The sequence below is a fragment of the Bison bison genome, unplaced genomic scaffold, assembly GCF_000754665.1.
Source record: "Bison bison bison isolate TAMUID 2011002044 unplaced genomic scaffold, Bison_UMD1.0 scf7180017864252, whole genome shotgun sequence".
Taxonomy (NCBI): domain Eukaryota; kingdom Metazoa; phylum Chordata; class Mammalia; order Artiodactyla; family Bovidae; genus Bison; species Bison bison.
In genome coordinates, this window is record NW_011494824.1 from 2,870,854 (window position 1) to 2,896,018 (window position 25,165).

The 25,165-nt window shown below is 43.9% G+C and overlaps 1 protein-coding gene across 7 annotated transcripts in view; it reads left to right on the plus strand.

Annotated features, from left to right (window-relative positions):
* Positions 1 to 25,165, plus strand: part of PDE8B (phosphodiesterase 8B) — a 262,056-nt gene that overhangs the window by 231,293 nt on the left and 5,598 nt on the right. For all 7 annotated transcript variants that reach the window (XM_010847622.1, XM_010847623.1, XM_010847627.1 and 4 more), the window contains 11 exons: positions 1,542 to 1,584; positions 6,044 to 6,121; positions 7,205 to 7,281; positions 8,796 to 8,960; positions 11,965 to 12,010; positions 12,433 to 12,568; positions 13,471 to 13,669; positions 17,844 to 18,061; positions 19,479 to 19,599; positions 20,262 to 20,429; positions 22,572 to 22,701. In XM_010847622.1, coding sequence (XP_010845924.1) covers positions 1,542 to 1,584; positions 6,044 to 6,121; positions 7,205 to 7,281; positions 8,796 to 8,960; positions 11,965 to 12,010; positions 12,433 to 12,568; positions 13,471 to 13,669; positions 17,844 to 18,061; positions 19,479 to 19,599; positions 20,262 to 20,429; positions 22,572 to 22,701 — 1,381 coding nt within the window. The remainder of the gene's footprint in view (positions 1 to 1,541; positions 1,585 to 6,043; positions 6,122 to 7,204; positions 7,282 to 8,795; positions 8,961 to 11,964; positions 12,011 to 12,432; positions 12,569 to 13,470; positions 13,670 to 17,843; positions 18,062 to 19,478; positions 19,600 to 20,261; positions 20,430 to 22,571; positions 22,702 to 25,165) is intronic.

Below are 25,165 nucleotides of genomic sequence, written 5' to 3' on the forward strand. Positions count from 1 at the left end.
CACAGTCCAGTCAGTGGGCCTGGGGAGCTCAGTGAAAGACAAGAAAGGGTTTTGGGTGTGTGATCTGGGGAGCCATGGGACTTTGGTCCTTAAGGAAAGGTGGATTGTGATTCAGAGAGAAAACTTTCATTTAACGATGACTTGCTTTTGAGCTAAAAAGTTGACTGAGAAAAAGCTGTACTCATTTGGTATATCAAAAATTGATATTGCACTCAGTAGCTTTGAGCAGATGGTCTTCATTTGTAAAGAAAAAACAAAACAGGGTCTTCTCTGGTGGTCCAGTGGCTAAGACTCTGCACTCCTAATGCAAAGGGCCCGGGGGTCTATTCCTGGTTGGGGAATTAGATCCCACATGCTCTGACTAAAACCCAGTGAAGCCAAATAAAATGTAAGAAGAACCAGAAAAAAACAGAAGAAATAAAAAGATCCCATAATTGTGGGATAAATGAGTCAGAGCCCTTTGGTCACCTGTAAGACCAAGATCTCACACAGGCTGGCCATGAAACTGTTTCTGTAATTACATGGAATGAACTGTGCAGAACAGTTCATACAAAACCCCCTATAATTAACACTTCAGTTTTATGTGATTATTTTTCAATGGGTCAATCAAGCTGGAACATTTTACCTGTATCTGATATATTAATATATGGGACTTCTGGCTGTTACAGCTGACGTTGCTAAACCATACTGTCTTCCTCCATAAACAGTCCTACACACTCATCTGTCTTGCTCTTCAGGTTAACTTACTCCATTCATTCAGTGCCTACAAAAGGATGGTGGTTTTAGAAACCGGAAATAGGTGGATTTAGCAGCAGAGCAGCCTGATTATAATCATGACAGCTAGATGTGCCCAGGATCAATGTCCGAGTTATCAACATGAGAAATGCAGAACCCCCCCCCAAAGAAAGCATATTTATTATTTCTACTGTTAATGACTTCACTCAGCGTTTGACAGATATTTACCAAGCAGCAGCACAAAAAAATTGATACTGAGAAAGAAATAGGTGCCAAACTGAATCTGAAGTTAAGACCTTGTGAAGAAACGTGTAGTAAATTGACTCCGTCTATAATTGATGTGTGTTTGAAGAGCTTTTTTGAAAGGTATTTTTGAATTCTAGGCTTAAATTCGGACTGCTTTTATATTACAGGAAAAATGTACAATATGTCTGAAATAAAAACAGGGTACATATGATAACCCTGATAAAAATGTTTAATCTTGTTTTAAATTTTTTTTGTCTTTCTGCATTTCTGTAGACTGTCAAAAATGAGAACAGCTGACTGGAGATCTAGATGTCTTGCTTAGCAAGAGCATCCCTTGGCTGTCTTCCTGTTCTCAGATGCAGGCGTTTTATAAGTGTCTGGATGTAATAGAGAATTTGTAGTGATAACCTGTGTACATCTTTCATCTGTTCATATCATCTGTGCAATGTCTTCCTTTCTTGAACTCGTCAGAGTTTTTAATTAAATCGGTTGGAAATGTAACTAATACCATATTTTAAATCTCTTTTTCTTGCTTTTACCAAACTTCTGAACAACTTTAGATTCTCAAGATTCATCGTGATTCAGGAGACAATTCTCAGACAGGTGAGAATACTGCAATTTCACTCTTACACGGTTGGGTGGGATTTGTGGGCTCAAGTCTATGAATCAGTCTGAAGAAGCCTGGATTGGCAGTTTCACCACCCTGGAAACTTGAATTGCCGATACCTCAGTGCTGATAATCAAAGGTTTGAGAGCCAGGTTAAAAGCAGGATCCCTTAAAAGGCTTTGAATCTTCATTCATGGCAACCTTTTCTCCTGAACGCCTTCCCCATCCTGGCTTCTTTTGCTGCCTAGAAACCATGGAGAGCAGATAAACTCACAACAGAGCGTGGCCTGGAGGTCCAGAGAGTGCATTGTCGTCACACCGCAGTCAGGCTCCCCTTCTCTGTAGCTGTCAGTGAAACGTGAATAGGCCCTCCCGGGATCAGGGGCAGCGAGTCACCATTTCAGCTGCCCACACCCACATGTCATCCGTTGAGCAAGGCTCACTGACTCCTGGTTTCCTCTCCCATGAAAAGAGGGGGCTGAACTAATGACCTCTACATTGGAAAGGTCTGGAATGATCTTAGAGGGATCATTAGAGGGAAAAATCAGTCTGCCACCAACAATGTACAACTCTCATTCCTGTACAGACAGCACCTTCTCCCCACTGCTGGGGGCTTCCCAGCCACTTAGGCGTACTTAACGTAGTACGTAGTAGGCCCTGGCCTACTTCAGTTCAGTTCAGTTCAGTTGCTCAGTCATGTCTGACTCTTTGTGACCCCATGAATTGCAGTATACCAGGCCTCCCTGTCCATCACCAACTCCCAGAGTTTACCCAAACTCACGTCCATCGAGTCAGTGATGCCATCCAGCCATCTCATCCTCTGTCGTCCCCTTCTCCTCCTGCCCCCAATCCCTCCCAGCATCAGAGTCTTTTCCAATGAGTCAACTCTTTACATGAGGTGGCCAAAGTACTGCAGTTTCAGCTTTAGCATCATTCCTTCCAAAGAAATCCTAGGGCTGATCTCCTTCAGAATGGACTGGTTGGATCTCCTTGCAGTCCAAGGGACTCTCCAGAGTCTTCTCCAACACCACAGTTCAAAAGCATCAATTCTTCGGCGCTCAGCTTTCTTCACAGTCCAACTCTCACATCCATACATGACCACAGGAAAAACCATAGCCTTGACTAGACGGACCTTTGTTGGCAGAGTACTGTCTCTGCTTTTGAATATGCTGTCTAGGTTGGTCATAACTTTCCTTCCAAGGAGTAAGTGTCTTTTAATTTCATGGCTGCAATCACCATCTGCAGTGATTTTGGAGCCCCCAAAAATAAAGTCTGACATTGTTTCCACTGTTTCCCCATCTATTTGCCATGAAGTGATGGGACCAGATGCCATGATCTTCGTTTTCTGAATGTTGAGCTTTAAGCCAACTTTTTCACTCTCTACTTTCACTTTCATCAAGAGGCTTTTTAGTTCCTCTTCACTTTCTGCCATTCCTTTCCTCCATTGTGGAATGGACCGTGTTTTAACCTACTCAGCAAGATTTCATCTGATCTGACCTTCAGTTTCTTCATTTGTCAAATGAATTAACTGTTTGGTATCTTTCTCCTCTTCCCTCCACACTTTGTTTCTTTCACAGATGGTTTAGTTTATTTCCTTAACCTAGTGAGAGTATTGTTTTAACTAATCTACCAGCTAAAAACTGTTACAAGCATTTTCATGTCCTTTATGATGCCCAGTATTGCCTTACATATGATAGACACTCAACAGATACAGAACACTGATGATAAACTGGAACCATCCCGTCTTGGAAGCAGAAGTTCTGCCACGTATTAGCTCTTTGACCTTGAGCTACCCACACAATTTCTCCAAGTTTAAATTTCCTCATCAGTAAAATGGAGATTGTACTTTGTTGTAATGATTATATATTTACTATCATTATAAATAGTAAAGCACAACGTCTGATGCATAGTAAGTACTCAGTATATGGTAGCTGGTTTTTATTTATTTTTTTTTGAATTGATGACACTATATCCTTTTTTGCCATTGAGTATGGCTGTTTGAATCTCTCATCCTTTGTTTGTCTTTTTAAATTCAAATTCCACAACATCTGTTGATAGAAGGAATAAATGAATTCTTTGATTTAAATGGCCTTTATTGAAGAAATAATTTCTGCAAACCCTTGATCTTTTCTGTTGTTAAAGATTTTCTTAAGTTTAGCTGAAATGAAGTCTGAAAGAATAAGCATTTCCCATCTTTGAATGATTCTAATGAATGATTTAGAATTCAACCAGCTAGCCTGGGCTGTATATAGTCTCTCTAGTTTAGCTTTATTTGGAAACTGCACTTTGAGGAACTCTTGTGCTCTTTAATCCTGAATTTAATCTTCAATATTTAATAAGTCAGATTTAATTTGTTATCTGATAAACAAATGTTAGGGGTGTATATGATTATTAAGCTGCAGAACAGGCTCACAACCAGTGTCTTGCAAATGACCATCAGTTTCTCAGGTTTGGAAGATGCAATATGATCCTAACAATATCACTTGAAGTACCGCCTCCTCTAGATCCCTTTTAAAGAAATACTGAAGCTTAAATCCAAGGCCAGGCAAATTATTAAGGCAGGATCTGAAAGAAAAATACACAAAGGGATAGTAAAATATTTCAAGTTAGGTGATTTAAGGCAAGATCCTAAGGCTTTGTTGTTCCGATTAACTTTGTAATACTTCGCCCTTCCACTCTGGGCATCCCATGTAGTGCCCAGAGGTAAAGAAGCCGCCTGCCAGTGCAGGAGACGTAAGAGACCTGGGTTCAGTCCCTGGGTTGGGAAGATCCCCTAGAGGAGGGCAGGGCAACCCAGTCCAGTATTCTTGCCTGGAAAATCCCACAGACAGAGGAGTCTGGTGGGCTACGGTCTATAGGATCACAGAGTCCGACACAACTGAAGTGACTTAGCACACACGCACCTTCCGCTTTAAGCTATATAAATATAATTCAGATTTAGTTACTACTGATTTACACTTTTAAACTTGAATCAGATTTTTCAAAGTGCTATCTATAGTTGCTGATTTAAACTGTTTAAAATTGAATCAGATATTTAAGAACATAAGTAGTTAAAAAGGTGACCTAGAGATGTATCGAAGACATATTACAAAGTGATAACAAGTAATAAAATAATACTGTAACATGATCCCATGTGTGCTTGAAAAGAAGTTATACATGCAGATGAACAGATGTGATTCACGATAACGGACAACATGAGCTGTATACTTACCACGTACGTAGCAGGCACTGGCTGTCCCAAGTGCTATGTATGAATTAACTCGTTTACATCTCACAACAATCTGTGAATGAGATGCTGTAATCATCCCCATTTTGTGGATACCGAGACACAGAAGGAACATCCCCAAGGATACACTGCTTTCAGATGGCTCAGTGGAGATTGGGATTTCAGAAGGAACATCCCCAAGGTTACACAGCTTTTAGATGGCGTAGTGGAGATTGGAATTTCAGCAGTTTCGCTCTGGAACTGCTTCTGTTAATTACTGTGTTCTCTTGTACTTTTTAGTGTCACTAGACAATTCTGTAAAAATCACTGCATCTCTTTTTCTCTCTTGAAATATCCAGACACTTATTGGTGTCTGGAAAAGCATTTCCCCTGCTGAAATCTGCGCAGTGAGGAAAAACTCTGTTTTATGGCTAAGTTTTTCTCCTTGTTCATGGGTAACTCATACAAGCAGCAGATGCCCTGAAAATGTATCTTTCTGAAGCCCCCTCTGACATGTTCACCCTTTGGTCCTCATTGGTATCATCAGTAGCACTGTTTAATTAGATTTCACATGAATGTGACAGCACATTTTGAGTGTTAAATTCAAAGTCTGCAAAGACACATTTTTTATTTTTTTTTCACCAGAAACAGGGATGAAAGTGAAAGTTAAATCATTGGAAATTGTTGGGATTATAAGATTGCTTTTCCCTCTCTTCCTTCCCGGGATCTACATCATTTGATGAAAGTATATTCTCAGGAGAACTTAGAAAACCGTCTAGAGGTCTGACTTTTCAGAGGGACCTAAGATTGGTCCAAATTGATTTCTCAAATAAATTCAGCTCTCTATCGATTTGACTAGCAGTTTATTTCCTCAGATATCCCCACAGAAGCCTTTCCCATCCTTTGTCCTTCAAGGAAAAAGAACTCCTCAAAATTCTCCCCAAGTTTTAATGTCTATTTTCAAGAAGATATTTATTAATGGAACTAAATAACCCTTAATAATAAGCTGCACTACAGTGTCATATGGTACCGCAAGAAACGGGCATCTTTTTACAATTAATATTACTGATAATACTGTGTGTGCTGAGGATTTAAAGATGTAGTGGTTCGCTATTTCTTAAAAAATATTTTTACAGTGCTTAAAAAGTAACCTTGTTTTCTTTGGAGAATGAGGGAAAAAAATATGTACAGACTTTGCTGTGAATAAGCTGTAAACTAATCACTCTCCATTACTAATCTGAAATCCTTAGAGTCTCATTCATTCAGATATAAGAACAGGAGGAAAGAGTCCATTGATGTGAAATCAATATCATCTCGAGGCAGTGATGGTAAGAAGTTCATATTTCCTTGACTTTAAAGTGTAGGAAATGACGTAGGAATATATTCAAGAATTCATCAGCGTATAAACTAAACCCCAAAGAGTAGGATTATGACTAAACTGGCATTTTTTTTCTGTAAGCAGAAAAATTTTAGGCCTTTTTACTCTTTTTTACTTTTTATAGTCTTTGTCTTCCCTATGAAACGATGCTAGGCTGGTTCCTTTATGCCCTAATGTGTGTTAGGACACATAACTGCTGGAGCAGCTCAGCCTCGATAGCTGAGTCCCTCTCAACGGCTATCCTTCAGGTCACAGTGGGAAAGCTGAGCGTGAGGGAGGCGGCTGAACTAACACGGACCAAAGAAATAAGATGCATAATTCATAAAGGAAGATGGCTAAAGCACACAGCATGCAAGAGATTGGGACCAAAAATGAAATGACAAAAACAGACTGACATTTTCCCCAGTGGGTTGAGGGTATAGACAGATGGAAAGGATATCCATTTTATGGAGAGGATAATGGATGAGGGAATTTCAGCCGGACTAGCTCAGTTTTTATAGATGAGAGCTAGACCCACCAAAGGTTCTTGGTGTTAAGACCCTGAAGACTCAGAATGGGAGGGAGGGGGGCTCATTCTCCTGCCTACCCCAACCCTAGTCACGGATCACACTTTCCCTCCTACACTGCCGTTATTTGGCTACATGGTCTGTGGCTGAAGGCTGAAAGTGATGGACCTGCCCAAGTTGGGCTTTAGTGACTTAGGGAAAGTGAGTCCTGGGGCATCATCAGGCTTGGGATGAGGTTTCTGGATCCTATCAACCCTCTCTGAAATCCCTCTGTGGGCCTGAGACTCATAACACCTTCCTGTCATCAAAGTTCTAGGCCAGAGCAGCCTTTCCAGTCCCTGGCAAGTAGTGGCTGAGCTCTCAGCAGTTTAAGATTAAGAGATGGGTGAATTCATTGCTTTGTGGGGTGCAATGGAGGACAGTAGTCCTGTGAGAATCAGGCCCCGGGTCCATGAAGGGTTCCTTTGCTGCACTGAAACCCAGCTGAGCCACCAGCAACAGATTCAGCTTTCTTGACTTCTCTCCAGCACCAAGTCTGCAGAACCGTCGCTACCCATCCATGGCGCGGATCCACTCCATGACCATTGAGGCTCCCATCACGAAGGTGAGTGGCAGCTGCGGCCTCTGCTCTGCCGCCAGGGCCACTGAGCCCTTGCTGTATTCTGGAGATAAAGTGATGAATGGCATACTACCAATATCATGGAGTTTATAGTAAAGGAAACACAAATAAACACATCATAAATACATAGTTATAAATGGCAATCGCTGTCATAAAGGAAAACAGCAGGTGTCTATGAGGGAGAATTAGGTTAGGGCCCTGTTTTGGTTGGGTGAAAGGGGTGGTCAAGGAGTGTCTCTGTAGAGGAAGTAACATTTGCAGTAAGACCTGAAGGATGCAAAAATGTTAGGAGAAGAGGATTCTAGCGGGCACAGCAGGGGATGAGCACCGAGGTGGGAGGAGGAGGGAACGGAGCCACTGAGGACTGGAAAGCAAGTAGCGTGACTGGATCTTGGCGAGCAGAGGGGAGTCAGGGTACAGCGATGTGCGGGGCTCAGTGCATGCTGACCAGCTGAGCCATAGGCAGTGTATGTTTTACAGCGATGTGCAGGGCTCAGTGCATGCTGACCAGCTGAGCCATAGGCAGTGTATGTTTTAGTCTGTGTGCAGCAGAAACCATGGAAGAGTTTAAAGGAGGGAAGCGACATGACCTGGTATGTTTATTGAAAAGAACACCCAGCTGCCATGCAGAGAATGGACTGGAGATGACAGGAGTGAAAGAGAGGAAGCCACTTACGGACCTGTTCCAGAATTCTAAGCAAGGATGGTGTCAGCTGTACTAGAATTACAGCAGTCGAGGTGGAGAGAAATGAGTAGATCAAGAAATATTTGGGAGTAACTTCGGTTTCTCTTGATGATGAATTATACTGTCAGGTAGGGCGAGAATTGAGGGAAAGTGAAATGTCAACCAGGGCCTCCCAGGCTTTTGGTTTGAGCACAAGATTAATAGAAGTGTTTTTTTGTTTTTTTTTTTTTCACAGCAGTGTAGAAACCAAAGGAGTGCAGCTCTTGTCTTTTTATTTTATTTTTTTATGTTTACTTGCTTGCTTTGGGAAGAGGGGAGCAAGGTCATGACTTTAGTTTTTGACATGTAAATAAGATAATCCAGTAGATAGGTCAGGCAGGGAACTGAATGTATAAATCTGAAGGTCAAAATGGAGTTCAGGGCTGGGCTGTAATTTTGAGAGTCCTTGGCATGCGGGTCGTACGTGTCTGGAGTCGTGGAAAGGAAAAAGCTTGTCTCTGAGAGAATTGTAGAGAGAGAGGAAGGCCCAGCATTAATCTCTGAGGGACTGCAGCCTGTGGCAGAGAGCTGGAGGAGACAGATCAGCAGAAGAGCCTGAGAAGACATAGCTGCTGAAGTAAGAGAAACACCAGAGAGGGTGGCGAGAGAAGCTTGCCCCAGTACAACGAGGTGCTGCCGTGAAGACACGGGGCATTTTGAACAATAAGATGTGTTACCGTCTAATTTCTTTTAGATTCTGGGCTTATGAGTGACTTTTGGGAAGCAGAACCCTAATGTCCTCAAATTTATTCTTTCTCTCTCTTCCCTTCCTTAGGTTATAAATATAATCAATGCAGCCCAAGAAAACAGTCCTGTCACAGTGGCAGAAGCCTTGGACAGAGTTTTAGAAATTTTACGAACTACGGAACTGTACTCCCCTCAGCTGGGTACCAAAGATGAAGATCCCCACACCAGCGACCTCGTGGGAGGGCTGATGACTGTGAGTGATGAGAAGGAACCAGAAGTGCAGGGCAGATGACATCGAATGTCCTCCCGAGTACATGTAACAGATAAACTATTACCAGCAGGTGTAGAAATACCTGCTGTGTGAGCTAACTAGAAGCAGTGGCAGGAACACAAATGAATAATTTGTCCTTCAGAATTCGTGTTACAGTAAGGAGTAAATGGACAGTTGATTGAAGGCTAGCTATCACAATGGGGCCCTTGTTGACTTCTTCCCCTTGACCCGGTATGGTTATCCATCGAGACCTTGGCTTCCTCGGACCTCAGGCTCTTTATATAATGAAAGGGTTGGTTGGTACTTAGGTGACAGCACTAGTTTCCAAAATCTTACCTGTAGAATCCTTTCTTTAAATAGAAGCTTTACATAGCGTTCCCTTTATAATCAATAAAAACAGAGTGGAGCCACTGTGGCTCAGTACAGGGAGGAGGAGAGGGGCCGCCCCTTGCCAGCACTCCAGTAGCACCGTCTACCCTCTAGAAGTGGCTGATTCCTAAGGACCTTGTCCTGGCCTGTTGGTGTTGCTGTGATCTGTCTGTAATCATCATCTATCAGCAAGTGAAGAAAAATAAGAAAGTTCAAATTGTTAATTTGTGCTTCTTATTGGAGACCAAAGCTGGAAGAATTCTTTGGGAGAACAAAGACTGAGGCACCAGAGGGCTTTACTTTCAAGTTTTCTGTCCAGCCTTGCCACCAGATGCGGAATGTTGACTGGTTTTCTGGTCCATTGTCCTTGTTTTTACCAAAGGTCCCTGACGCCCCCATGATTTGAGTAACCTCCTGTTCCTTTCAAGGCCCTGGGTTGGCCTTGGTCACCCATCCCAATGCAGTGTAGACTCTATTTCTAAAGGATACATGCACCACACCAGAATATTATTCAGCCAGTAAAAAAGAATGAAATAACACCATTTGCAGCAACACGGATGGACCTACAGATTATCAAGCTAAGTGAAGTAAGTCGGAGAAAGACAAATATCATACGGTATCCCTTATATGTGAAATTCAAAATAATGATACAAATGAACTTATTTATGAAATAGACTCACAGATATAGAAAACAAATTTATGGTCACCAAAGGGGAAAGGGGTGGTAGAGGAGATAAATTAGGAGATTAGGGTTAGCAGATACAAACTACTATATATAAAACAGATAAGCAACAAGAACCTACTGAACAGCACAGAGAGCTATAGTCAAAATCTTATAATAATCTATAAAAGAAACTGAAAAAGAATACACACACACACACACACATACGTGTAACCACTTTGCCACACACCTGAAGCTGTCACACCATCGAGGATCACCAATACTTCCATTGAAAAAACAAAGGAAGACTGGCGAGGGCCGTGGGGAGGCTGGCCACTGCAGAGCTGCTGTGGGAAGATTGGGGTTCCCAGAACAAGTTACCTGCTATCCTTTCCCCGATGCCAGACCATGGGCTTCCTCTCCAGGTCGGGCAGTGAGGAACCAGTGCAAGCTTCCGCCTATTCTTACGAAGCGTTAGGAAAGAGACAAAGGCAAATTAGAAGCAGAAGGAAAACATGAAAACGATGACAGAGGAGCCCCTTGCGATGCCCGCCCTAGAGGCGGGAGAGTTACGAGCGTCACGCCTTATCTGTTTATCTGGTTCTGAAAGTTTAAGCTCTTGGCCTGAAGATTCTAAGTGTGACTTCAGGAGAGCCCTTCATTAACACTTTAAACCTTAGCACATACTTTCGCAGGATGACAAGCAATTATAAATGACTTTTAAGCAAAGATGTAAATAATTAGGTACTCGGGTAGAAGGTAGAGGATAGGAACTGACACTGAAGAGCATCTGGGGACTAAAGTTCAAGAGCCTGTTAAATGGTGGGACACAGGCATTCGTCCTGTGCTGCCCTTCCCAAGACCTCAAGTCCAGAAACTTCCTTTGAAGGCTAACAGCAAAGCTCATGTTGTAAGATAGGAACTATAACTGGAAAAAAGTTAATTTAGATGTTAGTCAAAAATTAACCCAACCTTTAAAAGCTTTGAGGCTTCCACAGTGGCTCAGTAGTAAAGAATCCGCTCAGCAGTATAGGAGATGTGGGTTTGATCCTTGGGTCAGGAAGATCCCCTGGAGGAGTGTATGACAACCTCTTCCAGTATTCTTGTCTGGAGAATCCCATGGACAGAGGAGCCTGGTAGGCTACAGTCTACAGGGTCACAAAGAGTCGATACAACTGAGCGACTGAGCACTCTAAAGGCTTTACATTAAATCATACCCCAAATGTGGCCCATGGATTTGGCTCCCCAGGATGTAAGTCTAAGAACACCAAGTAACAGTCCCTAGGGCTTCCCTGATAGCTCAGTTGGTAAAGAATCCACCTGTGCTTCCTGGGTTGGGAGGATCCCCTGGAGAGGGGATAGGCTATGCACTCCAGTATTCTTGGGCTTCCCTTGTGGCTCAGCTGGTAAAGAATCTGCCTGCAGTGTGGGAGACCTGGGTTTGATCCGCGGGTTGGGAAGATCCCCTGGAGAAGGGAACGGCTACCCACTCCAGTATTCTGGCCTGGAGAATTCCAGGGACTGTGTAGTCCTTGGGGTCACAAAGAGTTGGACACAACTGAGCGACTTTCACTTTCATGAAGATGACTGGGCTCCTTTCAAATTAACATGCACCCAAAACAAGATTACTTCTGTGATTTCAATTGATGTGGCTTCAAAATGTCACAAAAGAAAGACGGCATGAGAACAGAGCCAGCTCACAGCTCAGGTGAGACAGCTAAATGCAGTCACAGACACTTAATTCTCGGTTCTCCATCCCCTGCAGTTAATAGCCACGAAAAGGAGAGTAACCCCTGTTTTGTAGCTGTTGTTCTGATCCAATTTTGAGCTTCAACCTGGAGTTGCAGATTGACTGAGTTATTCAGGATTCAAATCCCTTTGGCTAATTAAAGAACTGAGAGAATAATGATAATGGGATAGAAAGCATGCTTCTCACAGCATCTGTCTTTATTCCAGGATGGCTTGAGAAGGTTGTCAGGAAACGAGTACGTGTTCACTAAGAGTAAGTTGCCCTCTCTCCACCTGTAACTGGTAACCTGTCCCTGGCCTTCTGTCTCCCTTGGTGTTGTGATTATTGTTTGGGGAGGGTGTTCGTGATACTTCCTGTTGGTCTCATTGGAGTTTAAACATCTCTATGGTCTACATTTGAAACCAGGTCTCCTAATATAAATTACTTCTCTGTGCACTGTCAGAGTAAGAATCACAAATCTGTCTATGTGTAAACAGTTAATTCAGTTAAGCTGAATTATTTTTCTATTGGGGGATCTTGAAGTTCAGAAGTATAAGAGAACCCTGAGGTGAAAATCTTCCTGCCCCTGGAAGTTCAAGACTTTCTTTCCAGCAGCACCCATGAAGATGACAGGTGCTGAGCGGCACTCACGAGTCCCCAGTTACCCACCCTTCTTGTCCCATCTGTTTGCTCAGACGTACACCAGAGTCATAGTCACCTTGCAATGCCAGGAACCATCACCGACGTGCCCCCTTCCGTCGCCCAACTACTTGACAATGAGGAAAGCTGGGAGTTCAACATCTTTGAACTGGAAGCTGTGACGCACAAAAGGTACATGGCTTCTCTGGCTGCCGGCAGGGGAGGGTCGATGGATACACTCCAGACTTTCACATCTGGAAACTGTAAGGGAGATGTGAGTCCTTGCCACAGGTGACCACCCAGGCTCTGCTTTTCATGCCATGCTGGAGGAGTTTCAATCATGCAGAGAGGGCATGGTCCTTGGAGTGAGCTCCCTATGGAGCAGGGAGTATCAGCGGGTAAGATCTGGGATCAGCCCGGTGACGACCCAGGATGAAGAAATACTGAGTGTCTTCTTCAGATCTAGCCAGGTCATCCTTTCTGCCAGTGAGCCAAGAGTTCTAAGCATTCTCAGCCCCGACCCTGTTAAAGTTCCAGCTTACAGCATGGGTTTGAGAGCACTGTAGCCTTTTCCTTGGATTCACCCTATAGGCAGGAGAAAGACCCGATAACTCAGAAAGTCCTCTCCTATTACAGAAGTTCATTTCTTCCAGGGGTGTTGGATATGAATGATACTCACCTGTAAATAAGTAACTGACTCTCTGACATGACTCTGCTGAGCCCACACAAGCCATACCTCTTATCCCCAGGCTCAGTAACTTCCTCAGGGAACACAGAAGTGTGGAGCCTACGTGGAAACAGAGAGAGGGACTGTAAGAGGCCTTTCTTGGTTATAGAGCTACTGAAGGGCAGATGACTTAGAGACAGTCGAGAAGTCATTTGGATTAGCCACCACGAGGCACCTAGTTTTAAAGAAGTGACGGGTGAGGAGGAGAGGCTCTGTCACCTTCTAATTTGGAGAGGACAATTTTTATGCCCCTGTGCTTATGGAGTAAGCATCGGAGGGAGGTGAACCAATTGCCCAGTATCTTCAAAGAAAGCAGTTTCTGGAGCAGTTAATACAATGAATCAGAGTGTACGTTCCTGTTTTTCAGGCCATTGGTTTACCTGGGCTTGAAAGTTTTCTCCCGGTTTGGAGTATGTGAATTCCTACACTGTTCTGAAACTACTCTTCGGGCCTGGCTCCAGGTGATCGAAGCCAACTACCACTCTTCCAACGCTTACCACAACTCCACCCACGCCGCTGACGTCCTGCACGCCACAGCCTTCTTCCTCGGCAAGGAGAGAGTGAAGGTAGAATTTTGATAGTGCAATCTAGTTACCTGCACAGCTTTTGGAGAACTCACTAAGAACTCGTCCTTCATAAATATATTAAGCAAACAGCTATTTTGGACCCCATTTGACAGAATTTTTGAACTACCAAAGTGACTGATCCTTTCAGTGTTGTAAAGACACGGCCTTTTCTCCTAGTCCTCCCTTCCCCCAAATGCCTAAAATAATAATTTATGCCACCGTGAGGACTCCTTTACATGTCTGGCTGATCCATAAACCCATTCTCCACATGTTCACTAGGAGCCCTTCATGATACCAGCTTAGAGGACAGAACTTAATTATTATAGCAAATGGTTACTAGGTCTAGAGATTAAGTTTTAAGATCAGAGTTTTGTCATTGGTATGTTATAGTCCAGATAGCTATGAACCGTTCAGCATCCTTCTGATTTATATACGTACGTACGTGTTCTGTATAGGTGTGAATTGTGAACATCTGTATGCTAATGATTTCTGTACTTCTGGAAGAGTTCCAAGTCCCTTAATCTGAGAAGTCAGCACCATCATTTAAGGTGCTGGTTTGCAGGGCAGCTCTGTGTATACCCGACGTGTGGCTGCAAGAGAGCCCCAGCTCCCCTCTTTCCCAACTATCATCACTTTCAGTGCAGTTTGTAATTCTTTGCTGCTACAATTAGAAGTGAAGCTTAGAAAGTACATACCCCTGGGACAAGTGCTATAGAGACAGGCTGACATCAACCTGCAGATGCTTACCAGGCAGTCGTTCTCCTACTTAGTCTTAGACCCTAGGTGCTCAAGGAGGAGAGTGGTAGTTGGACAGGCAAGAGGGGAAGAAAAGGCACCGACACGGGGAGGGGGCGGTGTTGCCTTCTCAGTGTTGCCAAAGACTGACCCTGGCGTTTATTTTCATCAGCAAGAAAGCAAATAGGGTGGTTCAAGGATGATGCTTTTGTATGATTTCTATCTCTTTTAAAAAAGGTGGCATCACAGGTGATAACAGCCTGTTTCTACGGCACCGTTTTTGGCTGCATGGGCTTTTCGTTGCGGTGCACAAGCTTTCCCTAAGTGCGGCACTCACGGGCTTCTGCGGTCACGACACGCAGGCTTCTCTCTCTGTGAAGAGCTAAAACACTTTGAGATTCCTCTCCAGTTTCACATCCCTCCATTTTCCACCACGTGAGAAATGATACAGCAAGTTTGCACATGGTCAAATGAGGACAGGAGCTTGGGCATTAATGCTGAGACCAAACTGACCTGTAGGCACTGCAGCCTTGAGTTCAAGATGAAGTCCTCTTAAACAGAATCACTCTAGAAAAAATATAGATGAAATGCCTGGTCAATTAGGGAATGCTTAATCACTTTATTATCTCCTTTACTCTCCCTCCCTTAAAATAAGAAATTTTCTTTAAATTATTTGTTCTGCTAGAGCATTCGGAGTCTAATTAAATTCTCAAATAGCAATACAAATAAGTCTAAGACTAGATACAATATGCTTGTAATCCAAAAGACATTTTCTAAGAGGCCAAAGAATCAGATAAGTTAGAGCGGCAAGGAACCCTGGAGAGTTGGGCTGGAAGGGACTCCTGAGCTCAAAGCTTTAGTAGCAGGCCAAGATCACTGGTTAGTCCACTGGGAAGCGCTTCCTGAGGCCTCTTCCACCAGACCTGCTTCCACTGCTCAAGAGAGTCAGAAAAATGTTCTTACCAAATCCCCATGTCATCCGTCACCCCTAACTTCTTTAGAAGGCTGAAGCTCTTAACGTCACTGACAGCTCCACGTCCTCAGCCAGAACGTGTGCAGAGCCGGCGTTTTCCTTCAGTGCCTTACAGACCCTGCCCCCTCCCCACTCTTACCTGTTCCCAGGACCCACTCTTAGTGGAGAGGTCAGGATAGCCAGCATTCTTTTGTGATGTCTGCGTGTAACTGTTTATCCTAGTAAAGGAGCTGTTGCAAAGGCTAGTCTAGGACGGAGTGCATTCTGACCCTCCTGGCTGAAGGAAGACAACCCTGCAGAAATGTCTGCATTCCTCCTCCCGTGGGTTTGCGGGGAGGAGTTTCTTCCACAGACAGTTGTCCCTGCCGTGGGAAGAGCCTTGCTCCTCCCATCTGCTAGTGAGCAGCCTGGCCTTCTTTCCCTGCCTCCCTTGCATTTCTTAGCAGACGCTGCCCTAAGACAGTGCCCACCAAAACTCAGGGCGTGGCCCTGATAGCGCTGTAAAGAGCGTGGCCCGAATCAGCCAAGCTGGAAGGGCGTGTCTCCTCAATGCTATTTGTTGTCTACTCTAGTCGCTTGAGTCTATGTCACTGAAGAATGTAAAAATAAACCGGCCCCATACTCCAAGATAGGACACACTCCAGGAGCACGGGCTGGAGGCCCAAAGTTTGGGCCTCACAGGCCTCACTGCACAGGGAGAACCAGTGAGCATGGAGGCCAAGCAGGGGCAGCCCGGGCCCCTGACTGTCCCTGTGGGTTACCATGGCCTCTCCTTAACCAGCATCAAAAGGGGGCTAGGCGTGTTTGCTCACCCTGGGCATCACAGCATCAGTCTCTGGGAAGAACCAAGAAGAATGGCCTTGACTGCTCTGCCTGCCTGAGAAGGTGGTTCATGTGGACCGAGGCTAAGCCAGGACTGTCCCCCAGCTCCAGGAGTTTCAGTCAGAAAATGGAAATGTCTTCCTTCTGGAAGGGACAGTTTTCAGAAAAGTTTTCAGGGCTGAGCTTCAGAATCACTGTTTCTTACCTGTTCACATCTAAGAAGCAGTTTGCAGGGTTTTCCTCCAATAGCCTAGGAAAGCAACTCAGGAAAACCAAAAATTATGCCCACCCCACCCCCTACCCTGAGCCTCATCTTGGGAACTACTTTTCCTTTGGCTCACTACCCTTCAGTCACAATGATGCTCTTTAAGTTCCCTCTTAATAAATCCCTTTGTTTCGCATCAGAAGCATCATATAGACTGACCTTTCTGCCTGGATTTCTCTCCCTTGCCATTTTTTGCCTGGCTGACTCCTGCTTATCCTTCAGTTTCCAGCATAAAAATCGCTCCCTCAGAGAGCCCATTCTTGCCCACCCTCTGCATCTGCATCATCCAGAGCAGCCAATAGTCATATTTAATTAAAATGAAATGAGACATTCCATTCCCTGGGTGCACTGGCACATTTCAAGTGTCCAGGAGTCATAAGGGATGAGGGGTTACGGTATTAGAGAGCCCACGTGCAGACTTCTCCATCACCACAGAAAGCTAAATGGACAGCACTGCCCTAAACGAGATCAGGCCTCATGGCTACACTCACAAAGCACCTGCACGAACCTCCTTAGCCCGCCTTCCAGTAAGTTACTTATGCCTTCCCCAGTAAGTGGCCAGTTGCGTTAGCACAGACACTATGCCAGAGTAATCCACCACCGTAACTCCTGCAGCCTGCAAGACAGCTGGCGCCCAGCAAGCCTCCAATAAATGGTGGCTGAAGGAAAGAATTCATAAAGTACCGTGTCTTCTACAACAGCAGGCCATTGGATAACTTCTTCCTCAAGCTGTGAGCTGAGAAAACCGTTGTGTCTCCTGACGCTCTGGGTTGTGTTCTTTAATTATATAATGCGTACATTAAGAAGAGGGGTCCCTCTCTTTGCCTTTGCCACCGGCTGGCCCAGAGCCGAATTGTGTTTCTTTATGTGAGAGCCCCTTAGCGTCAGTTTTCCTGGGAAAATTCTTCCTCCCCTTGATGCTGTTACTTGGCTCTACCCCTTGTATCTTTGTGGAGAGTTTTATCTGTTGTTGTATCTGTGCCGTTTACTGCCACACCCTCAGAACCTTTTCAGAAGTAGGCAAGTAAGGTAACACTTGTGATCCTAGGCCACTTTCTTCTCCATCCGCTTCTGGAAGAGAGTCATGGCACCAGGCCACGTTGCACGCAGTCCTGTTTGTCACTTTCCTGCAGAACAACTAGAGTAAATGGACTCTGGAGGAAGAATTCAGGTATCCATTGTAACCGCAACTCAGATTTCTGTTTCCCTCCAGATAATCCACGGTACAGCAAGGTGATGTGATGTATCCTAGGTGGCTTCTTAACTTCTAGGAAGTCAGAGAAGGATCCCCTGGCGTACGCCCTCCTGGGAGACAGGAATGAGTGTAGGTCTCCATTATCCAGTGGGTAACACTCAACCTTGCCTCCCCCGGGCCCCAGGGAAGCTTGGATCAGCTGGACGAGGTGGCCGCCCTGATCGCTGCCACAGTCCACGACGTGGACCACCCGGGAAGGACCAACTCTTTCCTGTGCAACGCGGGCAGTGAGCTCGCTGTGCTCTATAATGACACCGCTGTCTTGGAGAGTCACCACACAGCCCTGGCCTTCCAGCTCACGGTCAAGGACAGCAAATGCAACATTTTCAAGAATATCGACAGGTTTGTGTGCTCAGGCTCTTGTTGATTGGGTTTGTAAAATGTAAGGTGGAAACTCAGTTTTCCCTGACTTCTCCAAGTACTCAGCTTCCTCTTGGTGGGGAAGAGGAAATAATAATAGTTTTCCCATTGTATCAGACAGTAAAATAATAGCCTTGCCCTTCTCATCTTAGCTGTACTTTTTAGACTGTTTTCATCTTTTTAAACTCCATTTGGTCTTCAGTGAGTTCATGAAAATGCTTAATATGCTGCAAAGATTTCTACAGATTATTGTTACTAATAAATGTAACAGATATTTCTACTCTCTCAAAAGGACATCATGTCTTTGGTGTAACTCGAGGAAATGTATCCTTCCCCATCTTTCCCCAGCTCAGTTTTTGGCCACTTAAAATCCTAACTCATGAGGAGACCCTGTTCCCCAGTCCCAGCAGAGCTCCTGGAGTCCACGGGGGGGGGGGGGGGGCGGGGGGGCGTTCCCTCATTGTTGTACCCCCTCCTCTGGGGAGCTGGCCACATGTGAACAGATAGGAGACATTCTTCTCGCCTGACACAGCCCTGCAGTCAGACTGAATATTTCCAACACAGTACCAGGCAGGCTGGAGAGAAGACCCCCTGAGAGAGGGCAGTGCAAGCAGAGCGCAGAGCTCGCTCGGGCCTCAGTGATCACTTGTCACCATGAACCCGAACCAATCACCTTGGTCTCTAGAAACCTGAGAAAATCTCGTTAGTATAATATGAAAATATTCAGTTATTCCACCTTCAGCTGAGGGCTTCATCAGTATCAGGTACTATTTTTAAAACTTTCAGAGGAGGAATTGTTGTCGATAGCCAGTTTTATTCAGTTCCTCATTCTGACTCCTGGACTTAGAAAAAGATGACAGGAACTGGGCAGTGACTTTGAGCAGGGTTGCTGCTCCTCCCATTACCACTTGTATGTAACTGCAATGTAGACAATTGCTCATTAATCAGAAAACTCTTCCAAAGCCGTCATCAAAAGAAATGACAAGACTTCTCTGTAATAAGAATCACTGTCTGCAGTGAATACCAGGGGACAGCTCGTCAGGTTGCTGTGCCAGCCTCACAGGGAAGGAACTCGTCATTTCCTTCTGCCTTGCTGTTCTGATGTTGCCAAGGGCAGACAGAAGAGCATCACCTTGTAAAATAAGTGCCCACATGACAGGTGGTGCCTCTTTTAATACTCACAAATCACATGAGGGTCAGCTATCTTTGGGAAGATGGTAGTGTCATCAAGTCCTGGCTTGGTAGGAAGATGAGCGGGTAAACTCTTTTGTGGTCTTCACTCAGTCTTCAGTGGCCCTAGCTTCCTCCTGGATTGTGGGAAGTGTGGGGAAATGGCAGAAGAGTTCTAATTCACGGGGCATGATTTGAACAAAGGCCCTTTGTCTTCTCGTCATTTCAGGAACCATTATCGAACACTGCGCCAAGCTATTATCGACATGGTTTTAGCAACAGAGATGACAAAACACTTTGAACATGTGAACAAATTTGTGAACAGCATTAACAAGCCAATGGCAGCGGAGGTAAGCACTTCACATGTCATAATACACATCGGAGTGTGTTTCCGTTATACCCTATACTCTGGCCTCAAAGCATTTTCTCTCCGTCTTGAATACAAGATGGTTGCTTACTTGGAGTTGGTAAGGAAGGGCTGAAAGTGTTGGCCACTTGTTTTCCCTGGGGACAAGAGCAGATTGACAATGTCCATAGCAACTCTGAACTCCCTGAAAGAAGAGCCCTGAGATAAAGCCAGTGGTGACAAAAGGAAGTAGGCCCAAAGATGACGATGAGAGGAGCCTGCAGACAGCAGAGACTGGAATAAATGGTGGTGTTTTAGAGGATTCAAACCCTTCTAGTTCTCTGTTCTTTGGGCTCTTGGGAGACCTCAGAATTAGATGCTTTAAAGAACTATATTCCTGTTGATCTTCATTAAGTACCTATCAGTATCTGAAGACTGTAGACAGTTAAATTGGGAGTGACTGGTTGAAAACAAAACCATGAGGTGGGTGGTGATAGGAACACTGAACTTTTAAGCTCTCTGTTTGTAGTGCTTGAGTAACTTGGGAACACCTCCTTCATCCCGTCTCACGCCTGAGGTGGCCTGGGTGACCGCCGTCTAGTATCTAGCCGGTTGACTCTTGTGGGTTTCACCATTGTATTGAACCAACCCTCGTCTGCTTTCCAGATTGACGGCAGCGACTGCGAGTGCAGCCCTCCTGGGAAGAACTTCCCTGAGAACCAGACCCTGATCAAGCGCATGATGATTAAGTGTGCGGATGTAGCCAACCCCTGCCGCCCCCTGGACCTGTGCATTGAATGGGCTGGGAGGATCTCTGAGGAGTACTTTGCGCAGGTGGGCTGCCTCTCTGGGGAAGCGCCATGAGTGAACAAGTAAATGACTCTTCCTCAGAAAGAAATGGCTCACCCCTGCCTGGAATAGAATTCTGGTCCCTCAAGAGACTAACTGGCATGGCTGGTCACTACTCAGAGTCTCTCTAGGGGGAAGGAGAGAAACTGAGCCTTTGGGATTCTTTTCATTCTCAAGTTTTTAAGATCCTGAACTTCCACAAAAACTGGGAAATCCATTCATTCATCAGATTATTATCTCCACGTTGTATTGTGGGAAACACAGACATAGGACACATCTCTGCCCGAGGGTAGCTCATAATGCAGTAGGGGACACAGACATAAATAGGTCCACACAATGTATTTTTTTTTTTAAGTGAAAACACTTCTAAAGGAGGGATATGTTAAGTCCTAAGAGTTCAGAAAGGTGTTTTTTTTTTTTTCTAAATAAAAAAAAAGGGCTTTTATCTAGAAAGGTGGGAAAGGTGTTAGAGCTGGGTTGTTGTTTTTTTTTTAAGGATTTCAAAATTTAGAAATGAGAAAGGACATTCTGAGAGAACCAAGTGTTATGACCAAAATTAGTAAAGAGGAAACATAGAATTTCTATATAAGAATAGTAACTTTGGCAGTGTGAAGAGTTGCAGAATAACCCAAAAAGTAGCAGACCACAAGATGCCATTTGAAATAGAGGCCTACTTCCAAAGAATAGGCTTTAGGGACTAATGTTTATGATGTGGGACAGAAAGACAAACATATCCCAAGTAGCTACAAGTAATTATTTGGGGAGGGGGAGTGCCGATCTCACTGGAATGTACTACTGAGGCAGGGTAAAGACTAGCCAACGGTGTCTAGAAGGGTTGCCAGAGCAAAAACCAGCTAAGGATGCAGTAAGTTAGCTGTAGTTTTCAAGGATGGGAAGAGAGTCCATGGGAATTAGGACAGCCAGCTCTGAGCTTGCCAGAAAAGGGGAAAAAAAACCCAAACCACTCCTTGAACAGCGGTGGATATTTTAAGGCTGCCTGATCGACTGACCTGAAATGAGCAAGCTGAGCTGGAACTGGTAGGAGACCATTAATGGGGCTTTCTAGGACCCACAGAGAAGGCTTAAAATCCTACTCCTAGATATTCTCAAAGTATGTGAATGGGGAATGGGAAAGAACCATTTTTAAGTTCTTTAATGCAATTTCCCCGTGTAGGTGTCCTTTTCCCATAAAGGAAATGTTCACATGACAATGTGACCTAAAAATTGAGTTACAAATGAGGTTTCTGGTCAGCCAGTCTCTGGCTCAGTACACCACCAGTAAATGTGGATTTTAACTTCAGTCCTGTGAATTATGACCTTATTATGCATTATAAACTTCAATGTGCAAAATACTCAATTTACACATATCGTCAGAATTGCATGCATGACCAGTACAGACAGCCAAACAAGTTTGTCAGTCATTCTTTTCAGTAAAAAGTAGTTATTCCATGAAAGAGAGAATCTAGTTGAGCTCAACTGCCTGCCTGCTTTTCCTCCAGACAACCATCACACCCGTAGACGTGCAGCACAAGGGCTTTGTATGTACTTCGGATTTTGTCACACAGAATATTTAAAAAAGGTATTTTCAAAGGTCAAATTTAGTAAGGTTAATAATTCTTACTGCTTTAATTTAGACATTCTTAAGTGAAACTTTCTTTTTACACTGCAAGCATGTAACAGTGAATAATACAATGTCTGTTGATACAGCTTGGTGCCAGTGCTTCGATTCGTGCTGAGACATCTGCAGCTTTAAACCCACCACTGCTTCTGTGCCCTCAGTGTAAACTCCACTTAGTATTTAGTAGTATTACTTTGAAAGTTGTCGACCTTGCAATCATGAAAACAGATCTTAGAGAAGAGGGTATGAATCCTGAAATCAGTGCTTTGGTGGGGTGGGGGGGTGGGTAGCTGTAAGATAGTATCCAACACATTTAAGAGTCAGAAGACCTGAATCCAGTCACTGCAGCTCATCAGGTAGTTATGTAAGCCCTGGGAAATGCTGAGCCTATTTCTTGATCGATACAACTGGATTATGACCCCTTTTTCACAGGGTGGTTCTGACAAACTCGATGCTACTGTGACAGCTCCTCGTGTGCCCTACAGCCCTGTGTGTATTATTTCTTACAGACGGATGAAGAGAAGAGACAGGGGCTACCCGTAGTGATGCCAGTGTTTGACCGGAATACCTGTAGCATCCCCAAGTCCCAAATCTCCTTTATTGACTACTTCATAACAGACATGTTTGATGCTTGGGATGGTAAGATGGTTCATGTTTTGTTACCCACAAACAGAATATGTTGTTATGCTTTATAATGATTACCTTTAATGACAGAGGCCAGGACTAAAGGTGTTAAATGTTACTTTTTAAAAAAATGTCAGCTGTTTGTAGCCAGATATGGTGGGGGTACGTGGACACTTTCTGCATCCTCAGCACAGACCATGTGTATGGAAGACTCAATGGATGTCCGGTACCTGGATAAACAAGTGTTGAACTCTTCAAAGGACATATTTCCAAAGCTTAAAGGAGTTTTATTATATCATTGGAGGAAATTCTAGAGAACATAAAATATAAGTATACTCTGAATCACAGATTCTTTCAGTAATGTCACCTGATAAACAGCTTTTCACTGAGATTTAATTTTTTTTGATTTTTATGTTGGATTATAGTTGATTTACAATGTGTTACTTTCAGGTATACAGCTAGGTGATTCAGTTACATATATACATATATCCATTCTTTTTCAGATCCTTAACCCATATAGGGTATTACAGAATATTATCTACTGTTGGGTAGAGTTCCCTGTGCTGTACAGTGGGTTCTTATTGATTATTCTCTACATAGTAGTGTGTAGATGGTAATCTCAAACTCCTAATTATCCCTCCCTCCACATTTCCCCTCTGGTAACCATAAGTTTGTTTCTAAAGTCTCTGAGCTTATTTGTTTTATAAATAAGTTCATTTTCTTTTTTTTTTTTTTTTTAGATTCCACATATGATATTTCTTTCTCTGACTTACTTTGTTTAGTATGATACTCTCTAGCTCTATCCATGTTGCTGCAAATGGCATTATTTCATTGTTTCATGGCTGAGTGACATTCAGTTCAGTTCAGTCACTCAGTCTTGTACGACTCTTTGCAACCCCATGAACTGCAGCACGCCAGGCCTCCCCATCCATCACCAACTCCCAGAGCCTACTCAAACTCATGTCCATTGAGTTGGTGATGCCATCCAACCATTTCATCCTCTGTCATTCTCTTCTCCTACCACCTTCAATCTTTCCCAGCATCAGGGTCTTTTCCAACGAGTCAGTTCTTTGCATCAGATAGCCAAAGTATTGGAGTTTCAGCTTCAGCATCAGTCCTTCCAATGAACATTCAGGACTGATTTCCTTTAGGATGGACTGGTTGCATCTCCTTGCAGTCCAAGGGACTCTCAAGAGTCTTCTCCAACACCACAGTTCAAAAGCATCAATTCTTTGGCGCTCAGCTGTCTAGGTTGGTCATAACTTTTCTTCCAAGGAGCAAGCATCTTTTAATTTCATGGCTGCAGTCACCATCTGCAGTGATTTTGGAGCCCCAAAAAATTAAGTCTGTCACTGTTTCCACTGTTTCCCCATCTACTTGCCATAAAGAGATGGGACCAGATGCCATGATCTTAGTTTTCTGAATGTGGGGTTTTAAGTCAACTTTTTCACTCTCCTCTTTCACTTTCATCAAGAGGCTCTTTAGTTCTTCTTCGCTTTCTGCCATAAGTGTGGGGTCATCTGCATATCTGAGGTTATTGGTATTTCTCCCAGCAATCTTGATTCCAGCCCAGCGTTTCTCATGATGCACTCTACATATAAGTTAAATAAGCACAGTGACTATATACAGCCTTGACGTACTCCTTTCCCAATTTGGAACCAGTCTGTTGTTCCATGTCCGGTTCTAACTGTTGCTTCCTGACCTGCATACAGATTTCTCAAAAGGCAGGTCAGGTGGTCTGGTATTCCCATCTCTTTCAGAATTTTCCACAGTTTGTTCTGATCCACAGTCAAAGGCTTTGGCATAGTCAATAAAGCAGAAGTAGATGTTTTTCTGGAACTCTCTTACTTTTTCAATGATCCAACAGATGTTGGCAATTTGATCTCTGATTCCTCTGCCTTTTCTAAATCCAGCTTGAACATCTCGGAGTTCACAGTTCACATACTGTTGAAGCCTGGCTTGGAGAATTTTGAGCATTACTTTACTAGCATGTGAGATGAGTGCAATTGTGCGGTAGTCTGAGCATTCTTTGGCATTGCCTTTCTTAGGGATTGGAATGAAAACTGACCTTTTCCAGTCCTGTGGCCACTGCTGAGTTTTCCAGATTTGCTGGCATATTGAGTGCAGCACTTTCACAGCATCATCTTTGAGGATTTGAAATAACTCAACTGGAATTCCATCACCTCCACTAGCTTTGTTTGTAGTGATGCTTCCTAAGGCCCACTTGACTTCACATTCCAGGATGTCTGGCTCTAGGTGAGTGATCACACCATCATGATTATCTTGGTTGTGAAGATCTTTTTTGTATAGTTCTGTGTATTCTTGCCACCTCTTAATATCTTCTGCTTCTGTTCGATCCATACCATTTCTGTCCTTTATGAGCCCATCTTTGCATGAAATGTTCCCTTGGTATCTCTAATTTTCTTGAAGAGATCTCTGGTCTTTCCCATCCTATTGTTTTCCTCTATTTTTTTGCACT